General features: G+C 49.5%; 1 protein-coding gene across 2 annotated transcripts in view; it reads right to left on the bottom strand.

Annotated features, from left to right (window-relative positions):
- Positions 1-20,758, bottom strand: part of MOV10L1 (Mov10 like RNA helicase 1) — a 772,466-nt gene that overhangs the window by 468,381 nt on the left and 283,327 nt on the right. For both annotated transcript variants that reach the window (XM_085650694.1, XM_085650695.1), the window contains exon 14: positions 17,513-17,622. In XM_085650694.1, the coding sequence (XP_085506820.1) occupies positions 17,513-17,622 (110 nt within the window). The remainder of the gene's footprint in view (positions 1-17,512; positions 17,623-20,758) is intronic.

Genomic DNA, 20,758 nt, shown 5'->3' with positions numbered 1-20,758 from the left:
CCACTGGACTCCACTGGACGGACCACAGCTGCGTCCACTTCAGCTTCAAAAAGAACACGACCCACCACCACCAGTAACAGGTCGCTCGAAGAAGCTGGAACAAGATCACAGCCGACCAGCTCGCCGCTTCCCTGAGCCAGCACCCTCCCGCCAGCTCAGCGAACCCCAGCCAGGCCGCCGACAACCTCACGAAGTGGATCAACAACTGCGCGGACGAACTCGCCCCACTGAGGACCCCGCCCAGCAGACCCGGCAGCAAGAAGGCCCCATGGTTCACCAACGAACTCAAGAGCTCCAAGAAGAACTGCCGAGCCCTCGAGAAAGCCTGGAGAAGGGAGCCAACACCGGACAACATGACCACCCTCAAGCTCGCCACCCGGAAGCACCATCAACTGATCCACGCCACCAAGAAAACAGCATTCAAGGACCGGCTGGACAACAACGCACACAACTGCAAGGAACTCTTCAACATCGTGAAAGAGCTCTCCAACCCCAGCGCCGGAAACAACGACATCACCCCATCGCAAGACCTCTGCAACTCCCTCGCCTCCTACTTCCACAACAAGATCGCTGACATACACAACAGCTTCAGCACACACACAACGCTCCCCACGACCGCACCAACGCCTCCCACCACCACCCTCAGCACCTGGACCCCGATCAACACAGAAGACACCATCCGCACTATGAACTCTATCCACTCCGGATCTCCGACCGACCCCTGCCCTCACCACGTCTTCAACAAGGCCGACGCTGTCATCGCACCCCACCTGCGGGACGTCATCAACACCTCCTTCGACACCGCCACCTTCCCTGAGAGCTGGAAGCACGCCGAACTCAGCGCTCTACTAAAGAAACCAACATCGGACCCCACCGAACTCAAGAATTACCGCCCCATCTCGCTCCTCTCGTTTCCAGCCAAAGTCATCGAGAAGACCGTCAACAAACAGCTGGCCGCCTTCCTCGAGACGAATGGATCCCTCGACCCCTCACAGTCTGGCTTCCGAGCCAACCACAGCACCGAGACCGCCCTCATCGCTGCCACCGATGACATCCGAGCCCTGCTGGACAACGGAGAAACAGCGGCCCTCATCCTCCTAGACCTCTCCGCGGCATTCGACACTGTCTGCCACCGCACCCTAGTGCAGCGCCTCAGCAACGTCGGAGTCCAGGAGAAGGCACTGGAATGGATCATCTCCTTCCTCGACGGAAGAACACAGAGAGTCCGCCTACCACCGTACAAGTCAGAGGCCACCGAAGTCATCTGCGGCGTCCCTCAAGGATCCTCGCTCAGCCCCACCCTCTTCAACGTCTACATGAGCCCCCATCGCGGATATCGCACGCCAACACAACCTCAACATCATCTCCTACGCTGACGACACCCAGCTGATCCTCTCCCTGACCAACGACCCAGCCGCCGCCAGAGCCAACCTTCACGAAGGGATGAAAGACGTAGCCGAGTGGATGACGACCAGCCGCCTGAAACTGAACTCTGACAAGACGGAAGTCCTCATCCTGGGCTCCTCGCCCTCCGCCTGGGACGACTCCTGGTGGCCACCCGCCCTGGGCACCGCAACCAAACCGACAGACCACGCACGCAACCTAGGCTTCATCCTGGACTCCTCCCTCTCCATGACCAGACAAGTCAACGCCGTCTCCTCGTCGTGCTTCAACATCCTGCGCATGCTACGGAAGATCTTCCGGTGGATCCCCACCGAGACCAGGAAGACGGTCACCCAGGCCCTCGTCACCAGCCGTCTGGACTACGGCAACGCCCTCTACGCCGGAACCACCGCCAAGCTCCAGAAGAGACTCCAGCGGATCCAGAACGCCTCAGCCACATCATCATCGACATCTCCCGATGCAGCCACATCTCCGGACATCTGAGAGACCTGCACTGGCTCCCCGTCAACAAGAGAATCACCTTCCGTCTCCTCACCCACGCACACAAAGCCCTACATGACCAAGGTCCGAGCTACCTCAACAACCGCCTCAACTTCTACGCTCCCAAACGCCATCTCCGATCAACCAGCCATGCCCTCGCCGCCGTCCCCCGCATCCGAAGAGCGACAACAGGAGGAAGGTCCTTCTCCTACCTGGCCGCCAAGACCTGGAACTCCCTCCCGACCGACCTGCGCCTGACCCAAGACCACCTCTCCTTCAGGAAGAAGCTCAAGACCTGGCTGTTCGAGCAGTAGCGGCACCCCTCCCCCCCCCCCATGCGCCTTGAGACCCTCCGGGTGAGTAGTGCACTTTATAAATGTCTTTGATTGATTGATTGAGATTGATGACGGGGAATTGTGACAGTGGCGGCCTTTTTGAAAGTACCTTCGGGGAAGAGAGCGGAGAGGTATGCACCCTAATTTTGGAATCAGGGGAATGCGCTTAGGAGTGGAAGGAGGAAGTAGTTATTCCTCTGAAAAAGAAGTTAAACGGGGATTCAAGTGACCTCAGAAATACATGTCCTATTTCGTTGTTCCCTGCTCCGGTTAAGATCTTGGAGAAACACCTGAACCAAGAATTAGCCCAGTAATTTTCGAGACACGATCTCTTAGACCCCTTCACAGAATGGCTTTAGGAAGAATCATAGTACTGAATCTGCACTTATACCAACCACTGATTCCATTCAGATGCAGGTGGATAAGGGAGGGATGTTAGTATTATTAGACCTATCCGCTGCCTTTGATACCATCTCTCCTTCTATACTGGTGCAAAGGTTAAGTTAAGCAGGGCTAAGGGACTCAGCTTTGAAGCTACTGGAATCCTTCCTGAGAGATAGAACACTGGGGGGATTTTTAGAGCTAACCCCTTTCAGCTCCCCTGCGGGGTTTCACAAGGGTCTGCACTCGTTCGGGTTTCAGGTGATCTCCTATGCAGATGACACCCAGATTATGGTAGCTATTGACAATGATTGGAAAGAGGTGACAAACAGATTTAGGAGGTGCATGTCAGAAGTCAGTAAATGGATGAAAGACAATTGGCTCAAGATGAATGGGGAGAAAACTGGGATCATGGTCTTTGGGATAGATGATGCTAACTGGTCCAGTTGCTGGTGGCCTTATACTTGTGGTAATAAACCAATGCCGGTGCCCACTGTTAAAAATTTGGGTGTGATCTTTACAGAAATTACGTGATTGTTTGTGGAGAAATACACAGCTGAAAAAACGTCTAAGCCTTTAAGAGAACAGCAAACACAGTAAGTAAGTGGTCGCCGACAAAGGCAGGAGGAATCACAAGTTTCACTCCCTAGAGGTTTTCGGCATTGTTAGACCTGTCAGCCCTAGGGTGGTCTTCCCCTACATTTCTTTCCCTTTTTGCCTCGTTTTTGACCGCCATTTATGTTGGACATAGGACTCTGGGCACCTTACCACTGCTGAACAGTGCAGAGGTGCAGGTGCTCTCTCCTAACAACATGGTTGCCACAGGCCCTTGCTACTGCGGTGAGGCCACTGTCCTATCTGCGCACTAGTAGCTGGGATAATGCTGAAACTTAATGCTACTGTAACCTTGTCCGTCCCGCCTCTTGTCACCATAGACAGACACCATAGAGTCCCCAGATTCTTCTAGAACCTTCCAACCCTCCCCAGGTTGCCGCCAGAGCTTACCGCCTTTTTGTAGGGTCACCTGACCTAGGGGTATAAAAGAAAAGGAGGGAACCTGATGAGTTAGTTACACTACTGGACCCGGGGACTCCCCACTGGAGGGAAGGCTGCTGAGCTAGGGGGAGAGCTACTCTACTGAGGCTGACTGATCCCAGGAGCTGCTGCCCCACGTTAGCTGAGTTACCCTACCTGCCTGCTGACCTTGACCTGCGTGAGGGGAACTGGGGTCCCCATCTTCTGTGTGTCTCCACAACAACTTCCTCTCCTGTGAATAGCCCCCTGCGTGGGGAAGTGCAAATCTCCTTAAGGACTTTCAAAACCCATGCTCCTGTAACCTGACCTATCAAGCGCTGTGTACCGGAGAGTGCGGCTGCTGCCTGGGGACCCTTGAGGTACTGTGAAGCACTGTGTAGCCCAAATCCTGCAAGTGATCCCAAGCGCTGTGTCAGTGAAGTGCTGTGTAGCCCAAAACCTGCAAATGATCCCCTGTGCTGTGTGGGAGAGAAGCGCTGTGGCCAAGATAATCGCTGTGGGAGTGAAGCGCTGTGAGGGAGACTACCGCCAGGTATTGGAGCAGTACTCTTCCTTGTTCTCCCTCAGCCCTGGGATTACCCATCTGTGTACCCATGATGTGGACACAGGGGAAAGCCTCCCTGTCAAGACCAAGTCTTATAGGCTGTCGGATAAGGTGAAGGCCAGCATCCAGCGCAAGGTCACTAAGATGCTGGACCTAGGAGTGATCGAGCCTTCCAGCAGCCTCTGGGGCAGCCCGGTGGTTTTGGTACCCAAAGCGGCCCCACTGGGCACCACACCTGAGCTTCGGTTCTGTGTGGACTATTGAGGACTTAACTCCGTGACCAAGACGGATGCTCATCCCATCCCCAGGGTAGATGAACTCATCGACCGCTGGGGGCCGCCCGATACTTAAGTACCTTTGACCTCACGTCAGGATACTGGCAGATCACCCAGACGGACGGAGCCAAGGAGAAGACTGCTTTCTCCACCCCAGAGGGCCAGTTCCAGTTTAAAGTGATGCCCTTTGGATTGAAAAATGCTCCTGCCACCTTTCAGCGCTTGGTAAACCAGGTGCTCTGTGGCCTAGAGACCTTCTCCGCTGCCTACCTTGACGACATAGCATTCTTCAGCATATATTAATTATGAACAAGGGGGAACCCGTAAGGTGAGAAGGACCTAGGGTGCTTACTATTTCAAAAAACAATTTGTGCTTCAAAATCAATTCAGTGTATGAACAATAAATCTAGACCAGAATCGGCTCTATATTAATATGAAATGTCTAGCCGAACATATAGATTTAATAATATATGTAATGAATAGAATATACAGCCAACAAATTAGAGTGGGACACAGTCCTGTGTCCTTCAACAAACAAAACAATTAAGGATAATCACAATTTTACAGACATTTTTCAGGCTAAACAAACAAGCTTAACGCCGATAGAAAGTAAAGGGGCAAGCTTTTTAGACGGTAAACAGTCATGCACAATTTTTAACTAATGTGTTTAACATGCATGCTGTGTTGACAACGTTTCGATCTATTTAAGGGATATATAGATCATCATCAGGACTAAATTAAATGACAAGCCTGAGAGCGCACTGCCCCGCGTTGCAAGGGGCTGGCCGTGAAGGGTTGAACGTAGAAGAACCGGAGGATCCCGGGTGGAATGGCTTCGAGGAGTTCGATATGGTAACCAACTACGGTACTTGAAGAATAATGGGTCGTTGAAATCCCGGAGGTTTCCGTTCGCTTGGGCTTCGATCAGTACAGGATAGTAACCAAACTGCGGAAATTGGGGCAGAGTTGGTAAGGAGAGACGGCGCCGATGAGAGGGATCTGGGCGTCCTTGTTGTAGGAAGGCAGCTTGTCGATCCAAGGGTTTGCCTACGTGCCGGTGACTAGCGCGATCGCTGGTCAGCAGCAGCTGGGAAGACCATCTGGGGCATCTCCGGGAGGTGCTTCAGGCCCTGCAGCGGGCCGGCCTGACCACCAGATCGGTCAGGAATCTGTCGTCTAACTGGGGCACCTGGTGGGCGGGGGTAAGGTGTAGCCCCTCCAGGCCAAGATCGAGACCATCCTAGCCTGGGAGACCCCCAAAACCCAGACAGAGGTCAGGGCTTTACTGGGCCTCAGAGGTTACTACCGCCGATTTGTCAAGGGCTATGGCACCATTGTGGCCCCCTTGAATGAACTAACTTCCAAAAAACAACCGAGGAAAGTGATTTGGACCGACGCTTGCCAGAAAGCGTTCGATTCCCTCAAGCAATTTGTGTGCACTGCTCCGGTGCTCAGGGCTCCGGACTTCAGTAAGGAATTTATTGTTCAAATGGACCCCTCGGAACATGGCATTGGGTCAGTACTCTCGCAACTCAACGAGGAGGGCCTAGACCAGCCCGTGGCCTTCATATCCAGGAGGCTACTCCCATGGGAACAACGGTGGAGTACTATCGAGCGAGAAGCTTTTGCGGTGGTCTGGGCCTTGAAGAAGCTGAGGCCATACCTCCTTGGCTCTCACTTCCTGATTCAGACCGACCACCGGCCCCTTCGTTGGCTCATGCAAATGAGGGGCGAGAACCCTAGATTGTTGAGGTGGTCCATTTCCCTCCAGGGTATGGACTTCAGGATGGATCACCGACCTGCAGTAGACCAATCCAACGCTGATGGTCTGTCTAGGTTCTTCCGCCTTAGTGACAAGAACTCCCTAGAGGTTGGGTAGCTCTCCCCACTTTCGGCTGGTGGGGGACGCGTGTTAGACCTGTCAGCCCTAGGGTGGTCTTCGCCTACATTTTTTACCTTTTTGCCTCATTTTTGACCGCCATTTTTGTTGGACATAGGTCTCTGGGCGCCTTACCGCTGCTGAACAGTGCTGAGGTGCAGGTGCTCTCTCCTAACAACATGGTTGCCACAGGCCCCTGCTACTGCAGAGAGGCCACTGTCATATATAGCGCACTAGTAGATGGGATAAGGCTGGGACTTAATGCTACTGTAACCTTGACCGTCCCGCCTCTTGTCACCATAGACAGACACCACAGAGTCCCCAGATTCTTCTAGAACCTTCCAACCCCTCCAGGTTGCCGGCAGAGATTGCTGCCTTTTTTGAGGGTCACTTGACCTAGGGGTATAAAAGAAAAGGAGGGAACCTGATAAGTTAGTTACACTACTGGACCCGGGGACTCTCCGCTGGAGTGAAGGCTGCTGAGCTAGGGGGAGAGCTACTCTACTGAGGCTGACTGATCCCAGGAGCTGCTGCCCCACGTTAGCCGAGTTACCCTACCTGCCTGCTAACCTTGACCTGCGTGAGGGGAACTGGGGTCCCCATCTTCTGTGTGTCTCCACAACAACTTCCTCTCCTGTGAATAGCCCCCTGCGTGGGGAAGTGCAAATCTCCTTAAGGACTACCAAAACCCATGCTCCTGTAACATGACCAGTCAAGTAGTGTGTACCAGAGAGCGCCGCTGCTGCCTGGGGACCCTTGAGGTACTGTGAAGCGCTGTGTAGCCCAAATCCTGCAAGTGATCCCAAGCGCTGCGTCACTGAAGCGCTGTGTTGCCCAAAACCTGCAAGTGATCCCCTGCGCTGTGTGGGAGAGAAGCACTGTGGCCAAGATTATCGCCGCGGCCACTTCGCTGTGGGAGCGAAGCGTGGTGAGGGAGATGTGCTGTACCGCCCCAAACTCACCACTGCAACCGGGAGGAGGGGGGGGGGGGGGCCGCGAAGAATCCCCAGAGGTGTCAGGCAAGCGCCGCGCTGGGATTGGTGCTCCCGGGAAGCGTCTCTTGGTAACCGGGTCTCCACTGAGGCGCGCCCCCGCTGACGTCATCGTCCCACGGGGAGGGCCGCGCCGAGACCGTGAAGGCCGAGGGAGACGCAGATTCTGAGTTGGCCGCAGGGCGGGGGCAGCCACCTTCGCCCAGGAGAGAGAGTCCGGAGGAGCTTCGGCCCCCCCAGCGCCAGGTAACATCCCAGGCGGGAGGCTTTCCCCTTGTTAGAAGCGGGGCTGCCAGGGACTGAGGAATGTGTGGAATGGCAGCCCCGTGACCGCGCGCCTGCCGAGTGAGTTTTGGGGCCAATTAACTCCACATCTTCTGGCCCCAGGGGGTAGAAACCCGCCCGACGGAGGAACTGTACTTGATCCCCTATGTGCAGAGGCTGTCGTTGTTTGCCCCAGACCTTCACTGTTAAGATTCACCGCGGAGACGGCCCCAGGGGCTCCTGGGGCCTGAGGACCTTATCAACATAGCCAGGCACGAGTAGTAACCGTCTAGGCAATACCCCCCTCTTCGGGAATGAGCATTTTTACCTGTTTTGCATATCTGAATGAGCATTGTTACCTGTTTTGCATATCTGAATGAGCATTGTTACCTGTACTGAATAGCTGAATGAGCATTGTTGCCGGTATTGACCTGAGTATATAAAAAACTGTTTACTTGCATCCTTCGAGAACTTTGCGTTTCCAACCCTGTCCAGAAGTAGATAAAGATACTTGTTCTTATAAAGGAAACGGGAGTGGTGTCTGCTTATTGTGTGTGCTTTACTGTGTCAGAGTGGAAGTGTGCTGCACAACTACTTCACACATAGCCTCGGGCGTGCCTACCTACCTCGCGCCAAGATACCTGGTCGGAATCGGTGGTCCCTACTTGGACTAGGGTGCAGGCTCTGACCAACTGGAGACCCCAGTTCTAACAGGCATCGATTGGGTCCTTGCCAACGGAGGCATCAAGGAGGCTAGAGAGTGGAGCCGAAGAGGCTTCAGAGGATTCGGACATCGAGCGAGAATGTAGCGAAGAGCTACGGCAAAGTCAGATCCACCAGCCATGCACTCTGGGTGGATTGGCAGGCTCGTCACAGTCATCCTAGACTCACTCCAACAGAAGTCACCAGCAGGGTCCACAGCAGGTCCTGTTGGAACTGCTCAGCTAGGCTCTTCCAGGAAAGTGGTCTTCTTGCAGCTTTTGTGTCCCTGTAGCTTCACAGGAGATCAGCCAACTAAGCCTTAGTGTCCACTTCTAAGTCCTAGGTACAAGTGGGGGCAGGTCCAGCCCTTAGGGTTCTCTTCACAGGTCACAATAGCAGTACCATCCACAGATTCAGCTGTGTGCTAAGGAGCATAATGGAGGTGTAACATTTATGCCCAGAGGCAGCCTGTGGTTGGGGAAACTACTGGCCACTCCCAAACCAAGGGAGTAAAAGTTCCCAGGAGTGACCCTACCCACTTTTGCAGCAGTTCCTGTGCACTGCATTTTACTGTAAAATATCCCACAGTGACCCCACTCTACCTAAAACCAACATAGCAACCCACATGACAGAATAGTTCTTCCCCTATGCACAGCTCCTGTGCCCAACCTAGAGGTGTGGCCAGGCAAATGAGCAAACTTACCCTTATGGCAACTCAAAATCAGTCCGGGGGCAGCTCTTCTCCCACTGGGATTGATGCCTGGCTGGCTAGCAGGACAACAGAGGGGACGGCCCAGATATGAGCTACATCTGCCTGTAAAGGGGTAAACATCCTCTGAAATTAAATAATTTCCTGGGCACAGCTCAAATGGCCATCCTGTCAGGCCAAGGTCAACTCCACTTAGCTCCTGGAGCCTCATCAAACCTAAACAAGGAACCGTTCAGCTCCTAGGTGACACTAAACACTGGCAGAATAGCATATCAGGCTGAGGCAGGAAAATGACAACTTTCTAAAAGTGTAATTTTCAAAACAGTAATACAAAATCTGACTTGGCTTTTAAGTTGGATTCTAAGGTTTTATCTAATTACTACCAAACTGAAGTGAAGCATTACAAGGTGTTATAATGTAACCCAGTGCTTTCCTACGGGACAACCAACCTTGCTACAGTGAAAACTGACTCTGAAGGCTTCTCCCTCCCAAATCATGTAAAACACAAAATACACGTTCTACTTTTTAAATACCATGTACCCTTTTTTAGACTCATTTAGGGAGTGACTTAATAATATTTAAAAGGAAGGTTTAGACCTGGCAAAGGGTTTATTTTTCCAGGTCGAATTGGCAGTTTTAAAATAGACAATCCAGGATGTACGAGCAGGCCTAGAGACATGGTTTTCATTATCACTTTAGGGGTGGCATAATATGTGCTCCAGTCCACTAGTGACATTCAACTTACATGCTTTTGTACCATATACTAGGGGACTTGTAGCTAAGTTAAAGCACAAGTTACTTACTTCTGTAACGATATATTTGTAAGAGACATTAGTTAGTGATAGATTCCTTACCTTAGAATATCCGCAGGCGTCAGACTGGATCCGGAAAGATTTCGTCAGCAGTACCCCTGCATGTCGGTAGGCGTCATCGTACGGCTCCGTGTATGTCGTTGGCGTCGTAGTCACCGAGATGACGTCACTGGAGCTACTTAGATGCGCCCACGCGCGCTGACTTCAGTTCTGTACACGACTTTCCATGCCAGGAACGCAGATCCATGCAAGATACTGACCACTGGTGCATTGAAACTAGGGCCCTGAAAGGGATGACCTTAACCCTAGAAATCAGTTCGCAGAACGGAGAGGATGGGTGGGGCGTTAACAAATCTATCACTAACTAATGTCTCTTACAGATATATCGTTACACAAGTAACTTGTGCATCTGAAAGAAAAACGTTAGTGATGGATTCCTTACCTTAGAATAGATACCCCAGCAAATACCAACCCCGATGGGGGGTCTGCGAACCAAGATCACACCAGAAAGTCACGGAGAACAGAACGCCCAAGGAAGCAGTCTCTCCGGACTTGACTGTCAAGGCAATATTACTTAGTAAAAGTGTGCAGCGAGGCCCACGTGGCTGCTTGACAGATGTCTTGCAGGGGAACACCACGTCCCTATGCAGTAGTAGCTGCAGTCGCCCTGGTAGAATGGGCACGCAACCCCGCCGAGAATAACAGGCTTTGATACACAAGATGACCCAGCGCCTTTCTTGGTGCCTACATAGCCAAAAAAGAGCTGGTCATCCACCCGGAACTGTTGTGTGTGATTCAAATAAAATGAAAGCGCACGTTTTGGGTCCAGACGGTGGAGCCTCTATTCCTCTCCGGAAGGGTGTGGAGACAGAAAGAAAGTGGGCAAGGTGATAGTTTGCCCAATGTGGAAGGCAGTGACAACCTTTGGCAAGAAGGAAGGACGAGTGCGAAGCACAACCTTTTCCGGGTGAACCGACCGAAAAGGAGGCTTACAGGAAAGAGCCTGGAGCTCACTCACGCACCTAGCGGAGGTGATGGCAACCAGGAAAGCAGTCTTCAAAGTTAATAAACGAAGAGGACAGTTGTGAAGCGGCTCAAAAGAAGCGCACATCAGAAAAGTAAGAACCAGATTTAAGTCCCACTGCGGCATCACAAACGGAATAGGAGGGAAAAGGTGAGTAATGCCTTTGAGAAATCTATTAACAACAGGGGACTTGAAAAGAGAGGGCTGATCAGGAAGCCTGAGAAAAGCTGAAATTGCAGAAAGGTAGCCCTTAATAGTGCCCAGAGCAGAGCCCTGCTGGGCCTGAGAAAGAAGGAACAAAAGGACCTCTGAAAGAGGGACAGAAAGGGGATCCACAGCCTTTGCTGTGCACCATGCCACAAATTTGTTCCACCTGTAGGCGTACACCGATTTAGTGGAGGGACGCCTGGCTGCTAGAATGACATCACAGACTTCAGGAGGCAAGCCAAACGGAATCAACTGTTGCTGCTAAATCTCCATGCATGTATGTGGAGGCTGGACTGGTTCGGGTGGAGGACCGTCCCCTGTTGCTGCGACAGAAGATCCTCTTGAAGAGGCAGTCGGATCGGGGAATCCATGCTCATACTGAGTAGCTCGGGATACCAAACTCTTCGAGCCCAGTCTGGGGCCACAAGAATGACTTGGACCCACTCGCGACTGATTTTCTTCAGCACTCTGGGTAGAAGTGGTATAGGTGGAAGCGCTTACAATAGACCGCAGCTCCACTTGTGCCGAAAAGCGTCTCCGAGCGAGTGCCGCCTTGGAAACTCCTACGCGCAGAAGTGATGACATTGCGCGTTCTCTTCGGTGGCGAATAGATCTAACCAAGGCTCTCCCTACTGTTGAAAGAGACCTTGCGCCACCTTTGAGTGAAGACGCCATTCGTGATCCATCAGGCACCGGCGGCTGAGTTCGTCCGCCCTGGAGTTCAAAGAACCCGCCAGGTGTTGAACCGTCAAGGAAATGCCTTGACGTTCCAGCCATGTCCAGAGGCGCAGAGCCTCCTGACATAGTGTCCACGACCCCACCCGCCTTGTTTGTTGCAATACCACATGGCGGTGGTGTTGTCTGTGAACACCTGCACCACCCTCCCCTTGACAGAGGGAAGGAATGCCTTCAGTGCAAGAAGGACCGCCCGAAGCTCCAGAAGGTTGATATGGAGCCGGGACTCCGCCGGAGAACAGAGGCCTCTGATCTCCGCCTCTCCCATGTGGCCATCCCATCCCAGGAGGGACGCATCCGTCACCACTGTGTGCTCCAGCTGGGGAAGGGAGAGGGATCTGCCGCTGACCCAATGCTGATTCGTGAGCCACCACTGCAATTGTTGTGCTGTGCCCTCCGAGATCTGGACATAGTCGGACAGGTTCCCCTGATGTTGCGCCCACTGGAACTTCAGGTCCCACTGTAGAGCCCGCATATGCCATCTGGCATGGTCGGTTAGCAGGATACAGGAGGCCATGAGGCCCAGCAGCCTCAAGGTCATCCTGACCGAAACGCAGGACAAGGGCTGAAAGATCGGAATCATAGCCCGAATGTCCCGGACTCGCTGTTCGGGAGGATAAACCCGAAACTGCGCCGTGTCCAGAACCGCTCTGATGAAGAGGAGCTTCTGAGAGGGAATCAGGTGCGACTTCGGCACGTTGATGGAGAACCCCAGCAAATGCAGGAGGTCGGCCGTAGTCTGGAGGTGGACCTTCAACAACCAGTCGTCGAGATAGGGGGAAGACTGAAACCACTGATCTGCGCAGATGAGCTGCGACCACCGCATCACTTTGGTGAACACCCGAGGGGCGCTGCTAAGGCCAAAGGGGAGCATGGTGAACTGAAAATGCTCCTGCCCTATTGTAAATCACAGGTAACACCGGTGGGCTGGCAGGACGGGGATATGAAAATACGCATCCTGCAAGTCCGCTACCATCCAGTCTTGCTGGTCGAGGGCAGACAAGACCTGAGCAAGTGTGAGCATCTTGAGCTTCTCCTTCCAGAGGAAGCGACTGACGTTCCGAAGGTCTAAGATGGGACACAGGCCTTTGTCCTTCTTTGGAACCAAGTAGTAGTGGGAGTAACAACCACGACCTACTTCTGGCATCGGAACACGCTCGATGGCCCCCTTGGCCAAGAGGGCCGTAACTTTGTGCTGGTGCCAAGTGATCCCCCGACATGCGGGATACTGTGGTGGAATGGCTGGGGGGAGGGGGGGGGGGGGGGGGTTGTCTCGAAGGGGAGGGAGTAACCCCTTCAGACAATTTGCAGAACCCACCTGTCCGATATGATGGTGGGCCAGTGGTGGAGGTGATGCCGAATCCTGCCACCCACTGGTGTCTGGTGGGCCTGAAACACCGAACTAGGAAGTTTTGGAGGCAGGGGCAGCTGGGTGGATGGTGGACTGACCCGCACGCTGGACCCGTGACCCGCCTCTGAAGGTCTCACATCCGCAGCTGCGCTGAGACTGTGGCTCTGAAACGAACGTGCTTGGGCGCCCCTTCCTTGACCACGAAAGGAGCGCAAAGCAGAAGCGGAAGGAGTGCAAAGCAGAAACGGAAGGAGTGCGGCCGAAAGGCCTATAGACTTGGCTGTAGCCCGCGAGTCCTTAAAACGCTCCAACGCGCAAACGCGAGTCCTTAAAACGCTCCAACGCGCAAACCGCCATATCGCCAAACAGGCGAGTGCCATCAAAGGCCTTGTCCATCAATGTGTTCTGGACATCCCCAGAAAAGCCAGTCGTTCTCAGGCAGGCGTTGCAGCGTAGCGCCACTGTCGTGGAAATCGCCCTGCCCAGCGAGTCAACAGTGTCAAGACCACAACGGATCGTGAACTTGGCTGCGTCTCTACCCTCAGCAATAGCTTGGGAGAGTACTGTCCGAGCCTCCACCGGACACTGAGGCAGCACTTGCACAACCGTATCCCACACAGAATGGGAATAACGGCCCAAGAGACTTGAACTGAACTGGCGGAAGAAAAATTCTTCTTCCCAAACTGCTCCAGTTTCTTGGACTTTAAACAGGATGTGGAGGTGTAGCCTCTTCATCAAGTACACGAAGATCAGAAGTAGTTCATTGAGGTTTTATTAGGTACAAGCAAATGAAGAAACCTTATCCAACAGCATCAAGAGTAACAGCTTCTCTCCTCTTTGAATATCCTCTGCTCATCCTTCAGTGTTCTAAACATCTGTAGGCAACCTTACCATCTTCTAAGTTCTATATTCTAGGCTTACTAAGAACACACTAACACTAAGAATACCACACAGGGCATGCAAAAGTCCCCCAAAACTTAGTAAAAAAATGACTGGGTACCGCTCTCTCCGGATCTGCACTTGCTGGTGCGGAAAAAGAAAGAATTGACGTCAGCGCGCGTCTAAGTAGCTCCAGCGACGTCATCTCGGCGACTACGACGCCAACGATGTACACGGAGCCGTACGACAACGCCTACCGGGTACCAGAAGTGTGAAAGGGAAGGCTGCACGTAGTCATTTTTTATAATTCACTCAAACATATAGATACCCGTAATTTAACTGTACATGCTTTTTGGAATAGATCAGCAGTTAGAAATGAAACTGTCATTCTGAGCGATGGAAATAAAGTGCCTGATTTAGAGCTGGGCAAACAGGTTACTCCATTACAAATGTGCTGGATAACCCGTTCGCCGTAATACAAGTGCCACTAGATATAATGCACTTGAAATACGGCAGATGAGATATTCGTCATGTTTGAGACAGAGTAATTCATCCACCCAACTCTAAATCAAGCCCAAATAATTCAATAGGCTCAAAACAAATCAAGACACATTTTAGATTGGTGATGCACAAATGATATGCACTACAACCCGATTTCCACACATATCATTTGTATGCGATATAGTTTTATCAGTAAAATTGTATGTCTGTGCAAATACAGTGGCAAATTCAATGGTGAATTCACTCTCTGTAGATGACAGTGTGTTACCACACAATGATTTTGTAATATATATTTGCAAAAGTGTGCTTTAAAATGCACTGTCAGCTACATTCTACACCCTTCCCACTCTGCAGCTCAATAAATACATTTGCTACACGCCCCCATGACTTCAGAAATGTAACACTGATGTCAGCATCCCCACTCTAAAAATTGTTCCGGCAGCACTGATTTATGTCCCTGAACTATGTCAAGACAACGGGCGAACCTTCCAGTGTTTTTATTTTGCTTCACAAGCCATTTCAACAGAGAATGCGCTCACCATTAGGTGATCAGGCACAACCATTCCACTTGTGTAGAATTTGACACATAAATTGAGAAATAAAGATATGGCCAAACTGCCAGACCTGCAGACTCTGTTGCATCTGGGGAACCAGTTTCAAGTGCCGGCATTGGCAAATGTAAAAATCACAATCACCTGTGCTCAAAATAAAATGAATCTAACCTTATGTAATGTGATCTAGTGCTCATGTAAAGCGCTCCAATGCCCTTAGGCAGTGTTTGCACTTTATAAAACTGCAATCGATAGATATACAATGGGCCTCGTTTTTACACAAAAATGGTTGAGACCTTACCCAATAATCTGCTGCTGAAGGAGTTTTTCAAAATTGCTAAAACCACTGGTATCAACACCAAGATTTTCCAGAATCCTTTTGATTTTTGTGAGCAGATGCCACATACCAGCACCCCTCTCTAAAAAGTGTAATTCCTCCAGTGTAGCTCACATCTGCCACTTCTATGAGCTGTTACAAAAATGGGGTAACCCAATAATGATCAAGGGACCTGGGTAAAATCTAATACAAAAAACAGTGGTCCTAGACCTTCATTTCATAAATCAACCAATGATATTATGAGCTATCAGCTCATATGACAATGCATTATTCACAACATAAACGTGCAAACAAACCATAATCTGGGCCACCATGCATTTTATTTTCATGTCAAATGGTGAAATTCAGATGGTATTATCTTGCATTTATCAATTTGATAGAAAAGGTTGCTCCAGAGGCAACGTGCATAGGAAAAAAGGGTGCTCAAATGTGAAATAGTGAGAAAGGAAAATATTCAAAAGGTGGCATGGAAGAATTTAGTATATCGAAATACAATTAGGACTGGTTGTAAATCACCATCCTTATGAGCCTGGCCACAAAAAATAATAATCACAATTATATGGCAATTTCAATTCACATAAACTTCCATTCTAGAGTGGCACGTGGGGAATAAGGTTCAGGGTCCAGGCTTGGTAAAAAAGGGGCGTCGACGTTTCGACCCGTCTTGTGGCCAAAAGGTCGATTAGATCCTCGGCCTTGCGGATCTTCATCAGGACATGGTGGGGCAACCTAGCAACGAGGTATGGGGCCTAGTCACATACCGCTAATTGTGGTCTACTGGTCAGTAGTGAAGGGCTAAAGTCCGTAATGCAATTAATTAATGCGGCCAAGCGTTCAGGCAGAAACTTGGGACGTCCCGGTTTAGAACGCTCACGCGCCGACCGCCCTTCTCAGTATGCAGTCATACTTGGCGGTAGACGGACGCGTTTGAAGAGTTTTTCCCAGTTGTAAATGGATTTTCCATGTTGCGGACCCATTTAAATATTAGTGGAGTACATTGATTCACAGAACTTTCTGACATATAAGTCTACAAGTTTCTGCCTGAAAGCTTGGCCGCATTAATTAATTGAATTACGGACTTTAGCCCTTCACTACTGACCAGTAGACCACAATTAGCGGTATGTGACTAGGCCCCATACCTCGTTGCTAGGTTGCCCCACCATGTCCTGATGAAGATCCGCAAGGCCGAGGATCTAATCGACCTTTTGGCCACAAGACGGGTCGAAACGTCGACGCCCCTTTTTTACCAAGCCTGGACCCTGAACCTTATTCCCCACGTGCCACTCTAGAATGGAAGTTTATGTGAATTGAAATTGCCATATAATTGTGATTATTATTTTTTGTGGCCAGGCTCATAAGGATGGTGATTTACAACCAGTCCTAATTGTATTTCGATATACTAAATTCTTCCATGCCACCTTTTGAATATTTTCCTTTCTCACTATTTCACATTTGAGCACCCTTTTTTCCTATGCACGTTGCCTCTGGAGCAACCTTTTCTATCAAATTGATAAATGCAAGATAATACCATCTGAATTTCACCATTTGACATGAAAATAAAATGCATGGTGACCCAGATTATGGTTTGTTTGCACGTTTATGTTGTGAATAATGTTAAGTCATATGAGCTGATAGCTCATAATATCATTGGTTGATTTATGAAATGAAGGTCTAGGACAACTTCTATGAGCTGATCAATATCTTGGCCTCAGTCCAATAAAGACATGGCAAAGGACATGTCCAAGGTTGTGACATTTACAAGCAATTGCTGTTAGAGCCATTAGACAGAAACACAGACCACTGTAACAAATATGCGATTTTGGTAGTTCACAGCATTTTGAAAGCATGTCTTCTATAACATTGAAAATGCCCTTCCCCCCTCAATACTGTTAAAGGTAGGTGGGTTGCGAAAGTTTGCCATTTAAAAAATGTGGCTGTGGTTCTAAAAGGTTTGGGAAGCACTGCTTTATCTAATCAAGTCCTATAATATAATTAGCACAAAATTAGACAAACATAACCAGCTCTGTTTGCTCACTACTGAGCATGAATTATGTGTGAGAACTAGCAACAGTCACATGACAGCACTCTATACATGAGAAAAAAATATATATTTACTTTATCTTTTTGCTCGCTGGGTAGGATCAGATTATCTGAAGCACTGTTTGGATCAGTCCAACCATCAAGGACTAGTGGTGTTTGTAAAACAAGAGCATCTGGGAATAAAACTGAAAACAAGTAATTTGATATTATTATATGCATTGCAAAAGGCAAGTTTCAAGGTGCCTGCTTTGCTGTAACCAACAGATATAAATTATTTTATAAATAAATGCATACAGCAGGGCTAAAACTCATCAAAATATTGTTCTATGCGGTTATAAAGTTGTCATGGTTAGAAAAGTACACATTTAAGACCCCTTCCAAAACACGATTGCATATGAAGATAGAGTAATCTGTATATTTCTTATAACCTTCACTTTTTTCTTGTACCTCTAGATTCTCCCAACACCCTACATTTCACAACTGTGATACCTTTGAAGACCTCTCCTCAAAAATGTATTTTCCTCTATATGGCCTGTGTATCTAAGATCAATACATTTAGTTTTCCTTTTGACTGTGAAATAATGATTTTGTGATCTAACATTTTTCTGTTAGTCTTCCCTCTATTTTCTTTCTCTGCTTTTGTCATTCAAGACCCGAAATACTGGAGGAAACCACAGATTCAGATTGTAACTTAGAATATGTAGACTGACAAGAGACTACTGTTTTCACTGAAGCAGTTTTAAATTTCCTTCATACTTAATGATTAAAGTACTCACTTACTGCTCACTTAGAAATCTCAAACTCTGATCCTATCTTGCACTGATAATCACCTGGCAACGCTGTAAGTCTCTTCTGCTCATATCGCTATAACTTCCAAAGAAAGGAATATGCTACTTACCAGTATGCATCTGTTCTTGGCATGTAGAGCTGCAGATCTACACACTGTGCATAGATCGCCATCTGGTGTTGGGCGCAGTTGTTTTTCTCTTGGAAAATCTTTGGAAGTCACAAGGTATGTGACTCCTCCTTTGGATCATATTGCGCATGGGCTTCGGCTCCATCCTCAGATTGTTTTTCGCCAGCAGGGAAATGATGGAGCTTTGTAAGAAACAGGAAAGATGTCCATGTGTGCTGTATCTAAATAAGATAAAACTGGAACAGATAAAAGTAGCCGGGGAGGCGGGTGGGCGTGTGTAGATCTGCAGCTCTACATGCCAAGAACAGATGCATACTGGTAAGTAGCATATTCCGTTCGAGGCATATGAGCTGCAGATTACACACTGTGCATAGATTGTGTAGCAGTACCCCCTCTTAGCGGCGACCACCAGTATCTGTTGCAGTTGTTTGAAACAGTGTTTTGAGGACAGCCTGGCACACACTAGCTTGTTGCTTAGTTTGCACATCTACACAATAGTGTTTAGTGAAAGTGTGCGGTGTAGACCATGTAGCTGCTTTGCCGATATCATCTAAGGGGATGTTCCCTAAAAATGCCATGGAAGCCCCTATCTTACGTGTAGAGTGGGCTTTAGGGGGAACAGATAGCGTTCGTTTTGCTTTGTGGTAGCAAATCTGTATGCATTTAACAATCCACTTAGCTATCCCAGATTTGGAGATGGGGTTGCCTTTGTGTGGTGATGAGAAAGACACAAATAATTGTTTGATCTTGCGAAAAGGTTGTGTTCTCTCGATGTAGTAGAGTAAAGTTCTTTTGACGTCTAGGGTGTGCAGAGCTCTTTCTGCAATGGTTTGTGGCTGCGAGAAGAATACAGCAAGTTCCACAGATTGATTGAGGTGAAATGGAGAAATGACTTTAGGAAGGAATTTTGGATTAGTGCGGAGAAAAACCTTATTATGATGCATTTGCAGAAAAGGTTCTTGAATGGTGAGTGCTTGTATCTCACTGACCCTTCTGAGGGAAGTAATGGCTACAAGGAAAGCTTTTTTCCATGTTAAAAATTGAAGCTCGCATTTATGTAGAGGTTCGAATGGAGGCCCCATTAGTCTTGTGAGAATGATGTTTAGGTTCCACACCGGTGAGGGTGGCACTCTAGGGGGAATTATTCTTTTGAGGCCTTCCATGAAGGCTTTTATGGCAAGAACTCTAAAGAGGGATAGATGCTGTCTATTTTGTAGATACGCTGCTATGGCAGCAAGGTGTAGTCTAATAGACGTGTAGGCTAGGTTGCATCTTTGTAGGTGTAGTAAGTAGCCTATGATGCGTTGGATAGACACATCCAAGGGATTGATATTATTGTTGTGAGAAGAAATCACGAATCGTTTCCACTTGCTGCGTAGCAAGCTCTAGTGGTAGGACGTCTAGCTTCTTTAATGACGTTCATACAGTCAGGGGGAAGTTGAAGGTAGCCAAATTCTAGGATTTCAGGAGCCAAATCGCAAGGTTGAGCTGAGCTGAGCTGGGTCCCGGTGTCTGATCTCTCCAAGGTTCTGGGTTAAGAGGTGTGGAGAGAGGTGTAATTTTTGGTGCGGAACTACGGAGAGTTCCAGCAATGTGGTGTAACATGGTTGTCTGGCCCAAGTTGGAGCAACTAGGATGAGAGTTATGGAGTGTTGCTGTAGTTTGCGCACTACTAATGAAATGAGTGGGAGAGGTGGAAAAGCGTACGCAAATTTGCCTAACCAGTTCATCCATATCGCATTTCCTTTGGACAATGGGTGTGGATATCTGGCGGCGAAGCTTGGGCATTTGGCATTTTCGTGGGTGGCGAAGAGGTCTATTTGTAGTTGCCCCCACGTTTGAAAGAATGGTTGAAGAACTTGTGGATGAAGTTTCCCACTCGTGGATTTGTTGAGTTTGACAGCTAAACAGATCTGCAATGGTGTTTTGGACTCCTGGGACATGTTGTGCTAGGAGAAAAATGTTTTGAGGTATGGCCCACCTCCATATGGTCTGTGCTAGCTGAGAGAGCTGTAGAGTGTGTGTGCCGCCCTGTTTTTGGATGTAGTACATTGCTGTCATGTTGTCTGTGCGGACTAAGACAGCCTTGCCTGAGACGTGTGTTTGAAAGGCTTTCAGGGCTAGAAATATGGCCGTTAACTCCAGATGGTTGATGTGGAGTAACTTTTGTTGAGGTGTCCATCTGCCCTGCATGGTGTGATGTAGTAGATGAGGTCCCCAGCCGGAGAGCGATGCGTCCGCTGTTAGAATTATTTGAGGAACCGGCTCTAGGAACGGTCGCCCTTTGGAAAGGTTTTTGGTGGTCCACCACTGCAGAGAGCGATGGGCACGACCGTCTACCAACACCAGATCTATTAGCTGACCTTGAGCCTGGTTCCATTGGCGTGCTAGGCACTCTTGGAGAG

The sequence above is a fragment of the Triturus cristatus genome, chromosome 4_1 (assembly GCF_964204655.1).
Source record: "Triturus cristatus chromosome 4_1, aTriCri1.1, whole genome shotgun sequence".
NCBI lineage: Eukaryota > Metazoa > Chordata > Amphibia > Caudata > Salamandridae > Triturus > Triturus cristatus.
Note: the sequence above shows the minus strand (reverse complement) of the source record. Positions and strands in the feature narration are given on the sequence as shown.